Genomic DNA, 14,286 nt, shown 5'->3' on the forward strand with positions numbered 1-14,286 from the left:
ATATAAATATATATAGAGCGAGTCTGACTACTATATTCTTATGAGTACGACCGCCTTCGCATTTATAAGTCGTTTTCGATAATAGAACTTCTGAATCGTCTGTTGTTAAACATTATTTAAAGCATTTAAAATTTTTTAGAAATTAAATTTCATAATTTTTTTAACATTATTTACCTTAAGATCAAAAGATCTCAAAATTGACAATTTTAAACGGCCGGTATAGAATACTTGCTAGTTTAACAATATAAAAGAATTGAAATCGGTTGAATTTTTGATAAAAAAATTTATTCACTATCTAAATAAAGATCAATAATTCCAATTTTAAATTGAAGTATCCAATCATTCATTTTTAGAATGTCGTTCGATTTTGGCCATTCATTTTATGCCCACTTGATGGGCTTTATTATAATTTCAAAAAAGTATGACTTCATTTTCTACAAATTTTAAATACTCTAGATCATATTTAACAGTACAGATAGTCAATTCAGAAGCTCCATCATTAACAATAACTTATGAGTACGAAAGACTTTATACTCATAATAAAAGTATAGTAGCCCTATTCTTTCTTTATATATATATATATATATATATATATATATATAGAGAGAGAGAGAGAGAGAGAGAGTAGGGCTACTGTGCCATTAGGAGCATAGCAGCCCTTGTGCTCTTAATTTTCTAATCACCCATCAAGTTTGATGGGTGGTTAGAATAAGAGAGGGATGGGATATTGAGAGAAAAATTTAAAGATGAGAAATTAAGACACCCAATTTCTTCTCAATATCTCATCCCTCTTTCATTCTAACCATCCATCAAACTTGATGGGTGGTTAGAAAGTTAGGAGCACAAGGGCTGCTGTGCTAATACTTAAAATCCTACTATTTTTTATTAGAGTTAGATGAGTCATTTTAGTGAAATAATTCTTAACTGGTGAAGTTACCAGCGCATTGCGACGGGCTAATACTATAAAAAAGACAAAAGATTGATAAAGTAACAATTTTAAAATTTTTGAGTTGCAATAAGACATCAATAAATATAAGGGGCAATTGTTTATATATTCCTAAAAAGTTATCGACTTTCCGATTTGTCCCTCTTAGAAGGTTAATATTGAAAATACCATTTCTATGTTCCCATCCATTTCTAATATACCCCTAGAGTTAAAATCTGTTAATAAACTCTGTTATTTCTGTAAAATTACTATTTTGCCCTTTCAAATATACCTTTCCACCATCACTAACTTTCTTATTTGCCCTTAAAGTCAGGGGCACAAAAAGTATTTTGACTTTTGGTCTTTTCCAATATACTCTTTTACCGTCACCAACATTTCTTATTTGCTCTTAAGTTAAGGGCAAAATTGGTATTTTAATTTTTTTTAATTGTGGTAGATATTTAACTCACGTTTAACTCAAGTTAACTTAACAAGAGATAACTGCGGAGGTATTTTGCAATAATGGTGGAACATATGAGGGGTGCTTTAGAAGAAAAAAACAGGTAGGAGTAAATCAGATATTTTAAAATGTATGAAGGGTATATAGACAATTATCCCTAAATATAAATAGTATGAGAAAAAAGAGTATGAATAAACTTTATTTTACTCATTTTTTCTTATGAAAGTGATTTGTTCAGATATCAATTGGCATATGAATGCATTAATTAGAAAATGATGAGCGAGTGAGATGACGAAACATCGGGTGGAGATGGGAGATGGGAAGACAAAGCACCATGGAGTGAAAAGAGGGGAGAAGGCAAGGGTGAAGGAGGAATTGCCATGTTGCAAAGTTATGAGAAATAATGTATAGATATAGATATGACTTTATTAATTAATATAGGTTCATAACATGGGAGTTTCTTAATATTTTTCTTTATTTTCAATTGATCAACATTTTAAAAGACTTTTTTTTTACGTTTTATAAGACTTATCACTTATGGAATATAATTATAAATATAGTATAATTAAAGATAAATATACAATTAAAAACAATAATAGCTATGTGTATATAGAGTGATGCTACTATGCTATCGGAAGCACAGAGTCTTCCGTGCTTCTAGCTCGTTTTCGATGTTGCGACTTTCGAATCGTCGATTGGCTCCGTTAAACTTGATCTAGAGTATTTGAAGTACCTAGAAAATAAATTTTATTATTTTTCGATTTCATTTGCCTAGTGATCGAATGGGCTCAAAATCAACAAATTTCATGGCCGTAGTAAGCCGTTTGCAAGTTTAACGGTGTAGAAATATCCAAATCACGTGAAATTTTGATAGAAAATTCTTTATACTATATAAAACAAGATCAATATCTTTGATTTAAAATTTTAATGTCACATTATTACATTTTGTAAGATTTTTATTTTCAGCCGTTGATTTTGTGCCCCTTCGTTCACTAGGCAAATGATATCGTAAAATCATAAAATTTATTTTCTAGATACTTCAAATACTCTAGATCAAGTTTAACGGAGCCGATCGACGATTCGAAAGTCGCAACATCGAAAACGAGTTGGAAGCACGGAAGGCTCCGTGCTTCCGATAGCATAGTAGCCTCACTCGTGTATATATATGTTATTTGGTTAAATACATTTAAAATAAATAATTTAAGTGCCGTGATATGGAATCGTGTTGGAAACTTGCTAGCATGATACGGCACGGTACGTGTTGGGCGGTGTCGGTCACAAAAAATATATGTATACCGACATGTAATGATATAAAATATTTATTTTTTTAGCAGCAAAATATGCCAATTATTTATTATGTATTTTTATCAAGTTTTTTAAACTACATTAATATTAATTTCAAGAATAGAGGGTTTTGAGTTTTGCTATCGGCACGAGAACTGTATCATGCTGATATCTTACTTGCACGATACGCTATGGTAGATATGGCCGGTGTCGATGGATACTTTAATCCTTATTTAAAATTATTGTAGTTATAACAAATTTGTCAAACTCATGCAGTTAAAAATTGTGTTTATAAAATTATCACTTTATATCTGGGCCTCGGGATGGTGATATTATCTCAAAGCGGAAGAATTTTTTTTCTTTCTTTTTTTTTTTGTTTGAAAGATGATTAAGGCAAGCGAGCTTATCTCTTGTTTAAAGTTAATCCCTCCTACTATTATAGTCGAAACTACAACCATTTTTTACGTAGTTTCAACTATTACGGTTGAGTCTCCTTATGCAATGAAACTACAACTATTTTGGACATAGTTTCAACTATTACGGTTGAGCCTCCTTATGCAATTTTAATTATAACAGTTTCAATTTTAGTAGTTTGATTTAGATACATCAAAATCAAAGATCTTATGCAATTAAAATTATAGCACAATTACAATTACATGCAACTAAACAATCTTATAGCTATTAGATCTTAAATTGCAACTCAACCATTAATCCTTTTTATTTACTTTAATTGGATTCTTAGCAACAGCATAGGATGGATAACTTTTGAAAACCAATTTTTTACATATCATACAATAAATCCTTCTCTATTCTTGATATTAGAAATCAACTTTTACAATATAATAAATGTTCTAAATATATATATTTATTTTTTTTATACAAAAGCTCTTTAAATATTAATTTAAAAATAAAAAATAAAAAAAATAAAATAAATACAAGATAAAAGTCCAAAAGGTACTTCGTATACGAGCTTTCCCCACTTTTTATTCTTTTTATTTTTATATAACTTTACTTGTTCTCCCTTACAAAAGGCACAGTGTATTGGTGGTACCTTTTTAATTTTTAATTTTTAAAAAATATTTTTTATAACATCCTTCCTCCAAGAGGTTATAAAATATTAAAAAAATTTTAATAAAAAAAATTAATGCGATAAATAAAATATTAATGACTAAGAAATAAAATGAGTATAAATTATATGCTATTTTAGGATGTATTATACTTTATTATTAATATATTACTGAATTTTGTAAAGTAATATGATTTAGAAAATTTATATATGTAGTTATGTAACGCGAAACAAAGCGGCCGTAAAGTTTAAACCCCTCGCACGCTGACGTCACCTCGTCCATTCCCAGCCACGAAAACTCGTGGCTCAGAATCCTTTCCCGCGCTGACTCGGACGCCACCTGTCGTCCTCGTCACCCTCCACCGGCATCTCCCGGTCACCCCCAGCCCCAGGCTCTTTTCCCATTTACACCCTCGAAGTTTTATATATTTACATATCCACCACCCATTTCTCTCTCTCTCTCTTTCTCTCTCTCATATTTCATTCTCTCTCTCTCTCTCTCTCTCTCTCTCTCTCATATTTCATCCTCTCTCTCTCTCTCTCTCTCTCTCTCTCTCATATTTCATCCTCTCTCTCTCTCTCTCTCTCTCTCTCTTTCTCTCTCTCGCGCAAAGGGAACATGCGATACGTTTCCCCCTGGGGTTTGGAAACGCGATCGTGCGGCGGAGTCATGGCTGAGCTCCGGGACCCCGCGATCAAGCTCTTCGGCCGCACCATAGCGGCGGTGGCGCCGCCGCCTATGCCAACTCCGGCGGCGGCGGCGTCCGACGAGGTGGAGCCGCCGGAGGAGTCGCCGGAAGTGGATAAGGTGAGGAGAAGCGAAACCCCTTCCCCGCTTCTGTGGTTTTGGTTTTTGGCGTGAATAGCTCTGAGATAGGGATCGGTTGCCCCAATCCTGTTTTGTGGAGTTTGATCTCTTGCTTGATGCGGGTAACGTCGTAGGTGGGATCTAGTGATCCGATTTGAGGAGCTAATTAGGGTTTTGTCGTCGATTCTGATGGATGGTGCTTATGTTTTAGGGTTAAGGCTATGAAAGCTTAATATTATTTGCGATGTTGGTGATTTGGACGATGAAATTAACATGCTTTTGATAATTTTCATCAGCTTTTTCACCTTTTTGGCCTACTAATTTTGCCATTTGGGTTAGTATTGAGTAGATTATAATTCGTTTTGCGGCTTTTGGGACTGTGGGAATATGCTTCTTTATATGCTACTTTCTATATGCTAAAGTTTCTGGGGTTTGATTTTTGGCATTTAATTAACCAGAAAGTTCAAACCTTGTTAATTATTTACCTTTTTCTGGGGTCATCTTTAGTGTGAAAAATCCTAAACCCTAATTCGGGAACAGCACCCTCTTAATCTTGGTTAGTGTGTTTAGATTGTTGTTGTTGTTGTTGTTTTTTTTTTCAAAATTATTTTTGTACTTATTAGTGTTTTGGTATCTGTACTCCTTAGACTTAATGATGAATTTGGTATTTTACTATGTAAAATATAGATTTTTTTTTTCTTGTAGACCAGAAATAAATTTCATGACATATTTGCTGCAGCCCTTATCTTTCTAGGGATCTTTGATATGTTAGAAGAGATTATGATGTCTGGGAAACATTTTCCATGTTCTTGTATTGTAGAAGCTAATTACACCCGATTCATTGCAAAGGCGTCTCCGAGAATTATAGAGATTTATTTATAAGAAGTTTTGTTAACCAAATATTGTCTTTGAAATTAATAGGGGCCTCCCATAAGGCCTTTCAACCGAACAAAAAAAATGAAGCCAAGTTAATACCATGTCCTCTTTCCTTTTACCTGTGGAGAAATGGTCATTTGATTACTGTGTTAACCATTTCAGTTGGAAACTTGGTCGGATTACTATATTCTGCTATTTGTGTACCTTCTATTATCTTGAGATTGTTGAACACACTGGTTGATTAACCAAGCTTAACAATTTTGTTTGTTTAAACATGATTAAAAAGGATGTGATTTGTGACCATGTATTGTGCAACTCTGAAGTGGCTCTGCTTTTACTTGTGGAGTAACATTCAACTGAGCAAAAAAAAAATTAATGGCTATTTTGCAAAAGAACTGTTTAAATGAGGTTAATTTTGAAAAAGACGATCTCTTTCAAAGCTACTGTTGCTTACAGGGAAAGCATATTGGATGCGCCTTTAAAATTCTTTTAGGTCTTTTGTTTGTGGTTTACACAATGCTTTTGGTGGTAGCTATCTTCTTTATTGATTAGTCCATGTTTTAGTCCATAAAGCTTATGCTGTCATTGTCATTAAATACATAATACAGGACAACTTTTTGACCAGGGACTCAAAGTATGCTGTCTTTTTTTCTTATTTGACCTGTCTTAGAACAGCTTTTCTTTTGGAGTAGTAGAAGCTACGCATTTGACAGATAAAATTGGAGCTTTAGCTATGTGTAAATCTAGAATAAGATTCTGAGCCCCAAAAGGAGATGCTCTAAGTTGAATCTTCTGCTTCTAGTTGCAGTCGGAAGTTGTTGGTGACTCTAGTAGAAAATTTGTTAATGCTTCTTCGGACAGATTTCCTTGACCTTTATGTCTAAAGCAGATTTTTGAGATAAGCTATGTTGTCTTTCATCCAAAACTGAATCATCTTGATATCGTTTCAGGTTATCAGCAAAGAAGTAGAAAATACAGAAATCAATGATGTGAAACAAGATGGACCAGAGGTGATAAGCCACACTGAGCATGACAACTCTTCAGGTCCGAGCAACGTCAATGAAGATGGCCACCGAGCAAACTCTGAAGACAGTAAATCAACAGAAAATTCGAAAGAGCAAGTTAAGACTGAAGGTGATGATCCGGGCCAAGAGAAGGTCCTCAAGAAGCCTGACAAGGTTCTCCCTTGCCCTCGTTGCAACAGTATGGATACCAAGTTCTGTTACTACAACAACTACAACGTCAACCAACCCCGACACTTTTGCAAGAATTGCCAGAGGTATTGGACTGCTGGCGGAACCATGCGGAACGTCCCTGTGGGTGCAGGGAGGCGTAAGAACAAACACTCTTCTTCTCATTATCGTCACATTATGGTGCAATCTGATGGACCTGATTTGGTCCATCACCAGACTCTTCAATGCGGTCCCGCTGTCCCTGTGAGGCCTGTCAAAGGTAATGGAACTGTACTACAGTTCGGGCCTGAAATGCCGCTTTGTGAGTCCATGGCATCTGTTCTTAATATTGGAGAACAGGGGAAGAATAATAATACTGATGAAAACCGGGAGGAGCCATCATGTGCTTCCTCTGTGACAGCTACAAATATTGCCGAAAATGGACCAACTAAAAGTGCTTTTCACAATGAACAAAATGGCATGCAGGGCTACTGTAACGGATTTACTCTCCCTCCGTGTTACCTTGGACCTCCTTTTATCTACCCTTGGGGTCCAGGATATACCAATGTTGCTTGTGGACCAGAGAATGGCAATCCAGGCCCAACTGCGTGGGCCCCTCCTCCTGTGATGCCTCCCCCCGGCTTCTGTGCATCCACCATCCCTTTCCCTCTTGTGCCAGCTTCTTTTTGGGCCTGCCTATCTGGTTGGCCCAATGGGCCATGGTCCATGCCATGGGTTGGATCTAATGGTGGTGTTTCACCTTCATCCTCCACAAGCAATAGTAATTGTTCAGGAAATGGATCGCCAACCTTAGGAAAGCATTCGAGAGACTCTAGCTTGCAAGGTGAGGAGAAAATGGAAAAATCATTGTGGGTTCCGAAAACTCTCAGAATCGACGACCCAGATGAGGCGGCAAAGAGTTCGATTTGGTCTACTCTTGGAATTAAACCTAACAATAAGGGTATATTTAAGCCCTTCCAATCTAAGGTTGAAAGCAAAGGTCAGACTTCAGATAATGCTCACGTCTTGCTCTCAAACCCAGCGGCATTTTCTCGTTCTCAGTCTTTTCGGGAGAGCTCATAAGAAGGCATGTGTGGGCCCTTTGGTGGTTTTCAATATATCTTGGCCTGTATGTGCTAAATGGTTGTGAATAAGGGTTTTGTGGCCGTGCTATTATCTTATCGCTTCGATGGGGAAGCGCTTTATGACAGATGGTGCAGAGCTTGCTAATGCTTTTTATAAAAATGCTTTTGGGGCAAATAATCGGGCGTCTCAGGATCTGTTTAATTGCTTGGGAGATGACGCTTGTAAATAGTAGAGAAAGAAGTTACTGTCTATAGCCTTTACTCCGGTTAGCTTTTGAAGTGGTGACTCTACTGTGTGATTGGCAATGTGGATGGAGAAGGGTTGGTGCAGCTTTGGAAAGTTTAAGGTCTGATATTTATATCTTCTTCCTTATTTAGGTGAGGAAAATAATATTTGAGTTTTGTTAGGATTAATTTTTTTTTTCTGTTTGTAAGTAGGATGACTTCTTTTGAAACTTGTATGAAGTAACAGCTTTGAATTGCTAGTGATTGAGGATGAACTTACATTTCTTATTCGGAGGATTTCTTTTCATCATTTCATGCTATACATGCTGCCAGTGATTGCCCATCTTGCACAGTGCATTTTCTTGTTATTGTAGCGTGAGGGCTACTGGCACGTTGTTTACAGCAATAGGACATCCAAATTGACGATATGTGCCGTTACACATAATCTAGCCTATTTGAACTTCCTATAAACCAAATTTCCCAATTTTACAATATAATTTGCCTATTGATCAGGTGGTGTCAAATTCATCTTATATTAGCCATTAAAAAAATGTCAATGTTTGAATAACATGAAGACTAGGCAAATGATATTAAGAAATTATGAAATTCGCAACCTAGAAAGTTCAGATACCCTACATCATATTTAACAGTTCTGATCGTCGATTCTGATGCCCCATTTCTGGAAACGACGAGGAAGTAAAATGGCTTTGCTTACTTCTAGAATTATTCAACTCTCTCTATTTTTCTCTCTCTTTCTATACATATAAGATTATACCAACAGCATCATTTTCAATGTATCGTCACCCTCAAGCTACAATAACAAGAAAAAATATGGTCTGCAATGGTCTTATTACTGTTTGGCGTGAAAATTGCGTCTTTATCATTGTGTATAACAAAATTATGTACAATGTCTGATGTGAAGTATGCACTGCAAAAGTTCTATTTCCACCGAATCAGGCACAGAGCACCATTTAGATAGATCAGACCCTTCGATTTTATACACTGTAATTTTAGACTATAATAATATTTAACAAGATCCTCCATTATTTTAGTTATTATATGATTACAATCATGGAAGGTATAATATTTGTCGTTGTCTTAGACGTTATCATCATCGTCGTCGTCATCATCATCATCAAAGTTGTTCCAACATAGCTGTTGATCTAGTTCGAGAAAAAAAAAAATTGTACTGTTTATCGTTTGCCCTATTAGGATACTCATATGAAATTTCACATGTATGTACTTCACTACAATCGGGTATGTGATATTTTGACTTCTTTTATCTTTTATTTGTTCTTGACAGCGATATCTGTCAAGATTCTTTAGAGATCTCTCACTCGTATCTACCTGCTTTCAAAATCGCAATTTATCATCTTCTGCATACTTCCTTTTCTGAAGTGACTGCACCAATCAGATTTTGGTTAGTTCCTATCCCTTCAGCTTCGTGGTCGCATTGTCATCGAGACATTGACCTTCAGCTCTTGTTTCTTGAGGTAATTCCTTTCTGCTGTAACAGATGCTGGTGCCATCTTTTGGGGATGTTCACTGTCTATTGATCGAAAAACCTTAGTACAAACCTCTTCCTGTCGACTTTTGTGTATGCAGCTCTTTCCAGTTCGTACTAATTTATGTCAGATTTTGGTTCCAGACTGTAGCCATTAGATTTTGGATTCTGCGGCCACTTTGATACTTCATGCTGATAAAGAATGGAATATGTTTAAAGCTGTTCTGACTTTGTGTTTGCGCGCTAATTTCCTGTCGAATATTTATCACCAGTTGCATAAAAAGCTCTTTAAATCGATCTCTTGCAATTGTTTTATCTTGCTTCAGGTAGACATTTTTGATCTGTTGATGAGGAACAATTTTGCTTGTCCAACTCATCAATGCTTGTTCAGTATGTCGAAGTTTAAGCTAGTACAGTGTTTATCTTTATTTAACACTTACTTGAGCTAAGAAATATACATTATCTCATGCTTGTTTTTGTGCGATTTAACATCTCATGATCCTCAACTTGAATTCAGGTTTAAATTGCCTTTTGCTTTGCTGGATAGATCACATACATTTATAGCTGTCACATATAACTGAAAATTAATTTCGGCATTTTCAAAGTTTCTAACAAAATATTTTGTCAGGTAATATAATATGTTCTGTTAAATTTGGATATTAGTAAACTATTTTAGTCATGCGATGTATCCAAATTTATTTTGAAGTTCTTGAAGCAAATCACTTCATCTGCAAATAAACATCTGAGTAGTGGTTAAGGATGGTTGTAATATATATTAGTTTGCCTTCTAAAATAGCTTTTTCATTCGAGATTAGTTAACTTTTGTTATGGCATGTAGCTATAATGAGTTTTTCGACCTCAAAAGGCAAAACTAAAATTAAAATTTCTTGCTTTGACTCTATTGTAGAGAAATGTTAGTGTTTTTGGGATAATTAGCAAATTAACTTGTAAAACTTTACTAAAACAAGTTAGTATATCACTTTTTTAAAAAAAATCTCAATGTCTATCTACTTTGCAACTCCAAAAATAGATAAAAAAGTACCATCAAAATCGATAGTCTATTGAACAATTTTTAAATCTATTTATTGTATAACTAAAAAGAGAAGGCATATTCTTTCACTTTTTTTGAAAATTATTTTCTTCTTGAATTAAAGGGTCTAAAAATAATTGACATTTAAATTTCTCTTAAATTACCATGACTCTTTGTACCAGTAACCTGTGTTAATAAAATGGGCCTAATAACTAATCCAACCCAATAACTTATCTATGCTCTTGATTCAGCTCAATGGCCCAGCCCAGTTGCCCTAATTATTCCTATTATTAACTAAACAATATCTACATACATTATGTAGAATGGTTTTAAATGAATATAAGGGGTAGTTCGATTCGATGTAATTAGAAATACCCCGTAATTAAAAATACATACAGTTGAAAATATAGCAGTTATAACTATATACATTTTGTTTAGTTGGATGTAATAGAAAGTACTGCAATTATGAATAATTTGTTTGGTTGGGTGCAGTCGACAAGTGCATTTTTAAATTTTATAACTTTATATATGCGGTGATGAGATTACATCCAACTAAACAAAATGTATATAGTTATAACTGCTATATTTTCAACTGTATGTATTTTTAATTACGGGGTATTTCTAATTACATCGAATCGAACTACCCCTTATATTCATTTAAAACCATTCTACATAATGTATGTAGATATTGTTTAGTTAATAATAGGAATAATTAGGGCAACTGGGCTGGGCCATTGAGCTGAATCAAGAGCATAGATAAGTTATTGGGTTGGATTAGTTATTAGGCCCATTTTATTAACACAGGTTACTGGTACAAAGAGTCATGGTAATNATATATATATATATATATATATATATATATATATATATAGAGTCTGGCTACTATGCTATTAATAGCACAAAGCACTTGGTGCTACCAAGTTTTCCGCCGTTAAATCTACCCTTGTGATCATTTTCACCCGTTAGATCATATTATTCAACCAACCACCCACTCAACCCTAGGGGGCCCACATCATCCTAACCGCACATCTCTTAATGCAATGGCCAAAAACTTGGTAGCACCAGTGACTTGGTGCTATTAATAGCATAGTAGCCTAGTTCTATATATATATATATATATATAAGAAGGTAAGTTTATCTTTTGCTTAAAAGTTTTTTTTTTCAATTGCTGTAGCTGGAACTACGACCAATTTGGACGTAGTTCTAAATGATATAGTTGTGCCTCAACATATAGTTCCAACTGTAGCTGTTGAATTCAACTGCATGTAACCAAATACCAAATACCAAATTTGAATCTGCTTGTGGTTAACACTAAAATACAGTTGTAGTTATATGCAACCAAACAATTCCTAAGAAAAGCTTAAAATATTTAGGAAGAGGCTATCTATGTTAAATTAGGCAGAATAATACAAAATTACTACTAAAAATCATTCGGTTTCAACCGACGTAAAAATCACGCGATAACGAATGATTAGGAGACATCTGCTGCAAAGATTTAGCTGAGCAATTTGATTGATCGAAAAACATTGATCGCTCATATGGCAAAATTTAATTTTTAAAAATAAAATATTTGGGCAATTATTTTTTCGCTAAAAAAATAATTTTGGGCCATGATAATTGTTTGATGTATCTACTAATATTTTGCAAACAAATTTTATACATTATTATTTTCTTTGAATCAAAAGTCATCAATCAGATCACATCAAAATTCTTCAATTAATAATATAATAATGGTAACATAATAGTCGGCGCCGAATATTATATTAAAGAAATTTACAATAAAAAGTTACAATTCAACAAATGAACAATTAATGCGTGAATGCGGCGCTGGATACGAGATAATCGCAATTTCGTTGGCGAGTTCATGCATCAACGAATTTATTGAAAAAACAAAGGTAAAAAGGTAAATAATAACTTATTTGAACTCTGAACAATTTTGAGTTGACACTTTGACTTTAAAATTCAAATATGTTATTACATAATTCTTGCAACTAATTAATTCATTAAAATAAATAATTAATTTAAATTTTTAAAAGTCAAATATTGTTGACGAATTCAAATCAAATAAATTAAAAGATCAGATAATAAAATTAAAAGTTTGAAAGATTTAGTAGTGATCTATTCAAAATGGTTTATAGTTTCAGGTAAGAATTATATGTTTTTACTGGAAAAAAAATGGTAAAAATATAAGAATATAGCTTGTCCTATCCCAATATTTTCATTTAGTTCTGAATAGCTTTGCTTCAACACGTAACAACTTTTGCATATATTACACCATTTTATTTTTAATTATAAAGCAAAACAAAGCAAAATAAAAAAAAAAACTAGGTCTTACTCGGCATCGATCGTAGCTATTTTGTTTTTTTTTAAAATAAAATTATAGTATAAAAAGAGTGTAATATTAGATGGTGAATCACTTGTAATTGTACATGCAAGATATTTATTTCACAATCAAAAAATAAAGATTTAAAAGAAAATTTTCTTTTACTTCGTTGACTTTTTGTTGAAAAAGTCGTGCGCGGACTCACCCGATGAGGATGATAAAAATTGAAAAGTCCATTGGTCGATATATCCACTTACCTAGAATTTATTTGGCAAAAAAGTAAAATAGCTAACAAACAAGCTCTAGTTTCTCTTATAAATTAAAGTAACAATTTTATTCTTTTTCACATTTGAAACGATTCATTTTATTTTAGTCTACTTTAAACAAGATAAACGTGTCATTTTACATTACTCAAACTAATTTGTTTTAGCAGATCTGAGACTAAAGTATAACATATGCGACGAGCACTTAGACAAAAAAAAATACATGCACTATGTTGTATTATTGCAATAATATGTGGACTACTCTTACATTTTACTAGTATAAAATAATCATTATTCTTTAAACTTTAAGCTAGTTGAGAAGGGTAATATTTTTTTTATATATACATATTCAACATATAATCAAATTATTAATTACCACCAAAAAGCCTCTTGTCTCACGTAAGGTGGCAAAAAAAAAAAAAAAAAATCCAAGTTAAATCTTTATACTTCCAAACAAAAGAAGAGAATCTAAATGATTTTGTTTTAAAAGAGTTAGTTAAACCAAATGACTAACTAATTAGGCCCTTCTAATGGTCCCATTAATCAAAAGTTTGTGTCACGCAGAATATTCAACTCATCAGCCCGATCGCGAAAACGTCGGTATCAGTGGATGCAGCACGGACCGATCGACTGTGGCGATAGGGACCGGCCGCCGACTATTTCGCGAATCGACGTGAAAAATTAGGACCCAAGAAGTGTTGTTGAGTAGAAACATATATTGTGCAGCGCGATAGAGATGTAATGAGTATTCAAATGAGATTAGGAGGAAATGGATTAGTATGATTTTTTTTTTTTTTTAAAAAATTGTGTGTGTTAAGAGATCATATTTAATGTTTAATTAACACCTTAAGAACCCGTGAGTGAGTTTAGGTACCTGTGATTACATTGATAGAAGAGTAGGCATGGTCTTTTTTTTTTTTATGTTGTGACCATGCATGAGCTTAGTAATTAATTAAGTTGTTAATTAATTAGGTTTTTTAAATTTTATTGAGAGATGCACCCTTTCACTAGTTTCAAAAAATTGATTGCAAGTTTTGTCGAATTGAGTGGAGGGTATAGAAAGTATAGATTCTTGGTAATGGGATTATGGGAGTTTAATTAGTATGTAAATTAGATAAAATAATGGGTATTTTAAATTAAATGGTTTGTTAGAGGAAAATTAATTAATAAATTACCTACTTTGAACTAAGTAAAAGAAATGGAATTCTAGGATTAGTTAATTAATGTAATAGAGAGAGAGAGAGAGAGAGAGAGAGAGAGAGAGA

The 14,286-nt window shown here is 33.6% G+C and overlaps 1 protein-coding gene across 1 annotated transcript; it reads left to right on the forward strand.

Annotated features, from left to right (window-relative positions):
• On the forward strand, positions 4,269–8,198 carry LOC109720514 (cyclic dof factor 1-like). The gene is made up of 2 exons (XM_020247683.1): positions 4,269–4,543; positions 6,370–8,198. The coding sequence occupies exons 1-2, from the start codon at positions 4,355–4,357 to the stop codon at positions 7,672–7,674; spliced, it is 1,494 nt and encodes a 497-aa protein (XP_020103272.1). The 5' UTR covers positions 4,269–4,354; the 3' UTR covers positions 7,675–8,198.

This window comes from Ananas comosus, linkage group 14, assembly GCF_001540865.1.
Source record: "Ananas comosus cultivar F153 linkage group 14, ASM154086v1, whole genome shotgun sequence".
NCBI lineage: Eukaryota > Viridiplantae > Streptophyta > Magnoliopsida > Poales > Bromeliaceae > Ananas > Ananas comosus.

Coding starts and splice junctions, on each gene's coding strand:
- LOC109720514 (XM_020247683.1), top strand. CDS start 4,355: ATGCGATACGTTTCCCCCTGGGGTTTGGAAACGCGATCGTGCGGCGGA. Junction 4,544..6,369: donor AGTCGCCGGAAGTGGATAAG/GTGAGGAGAAGC, acceptor ATATCGTTTCAG/GTTATCAGCAAAGAAGTAGA.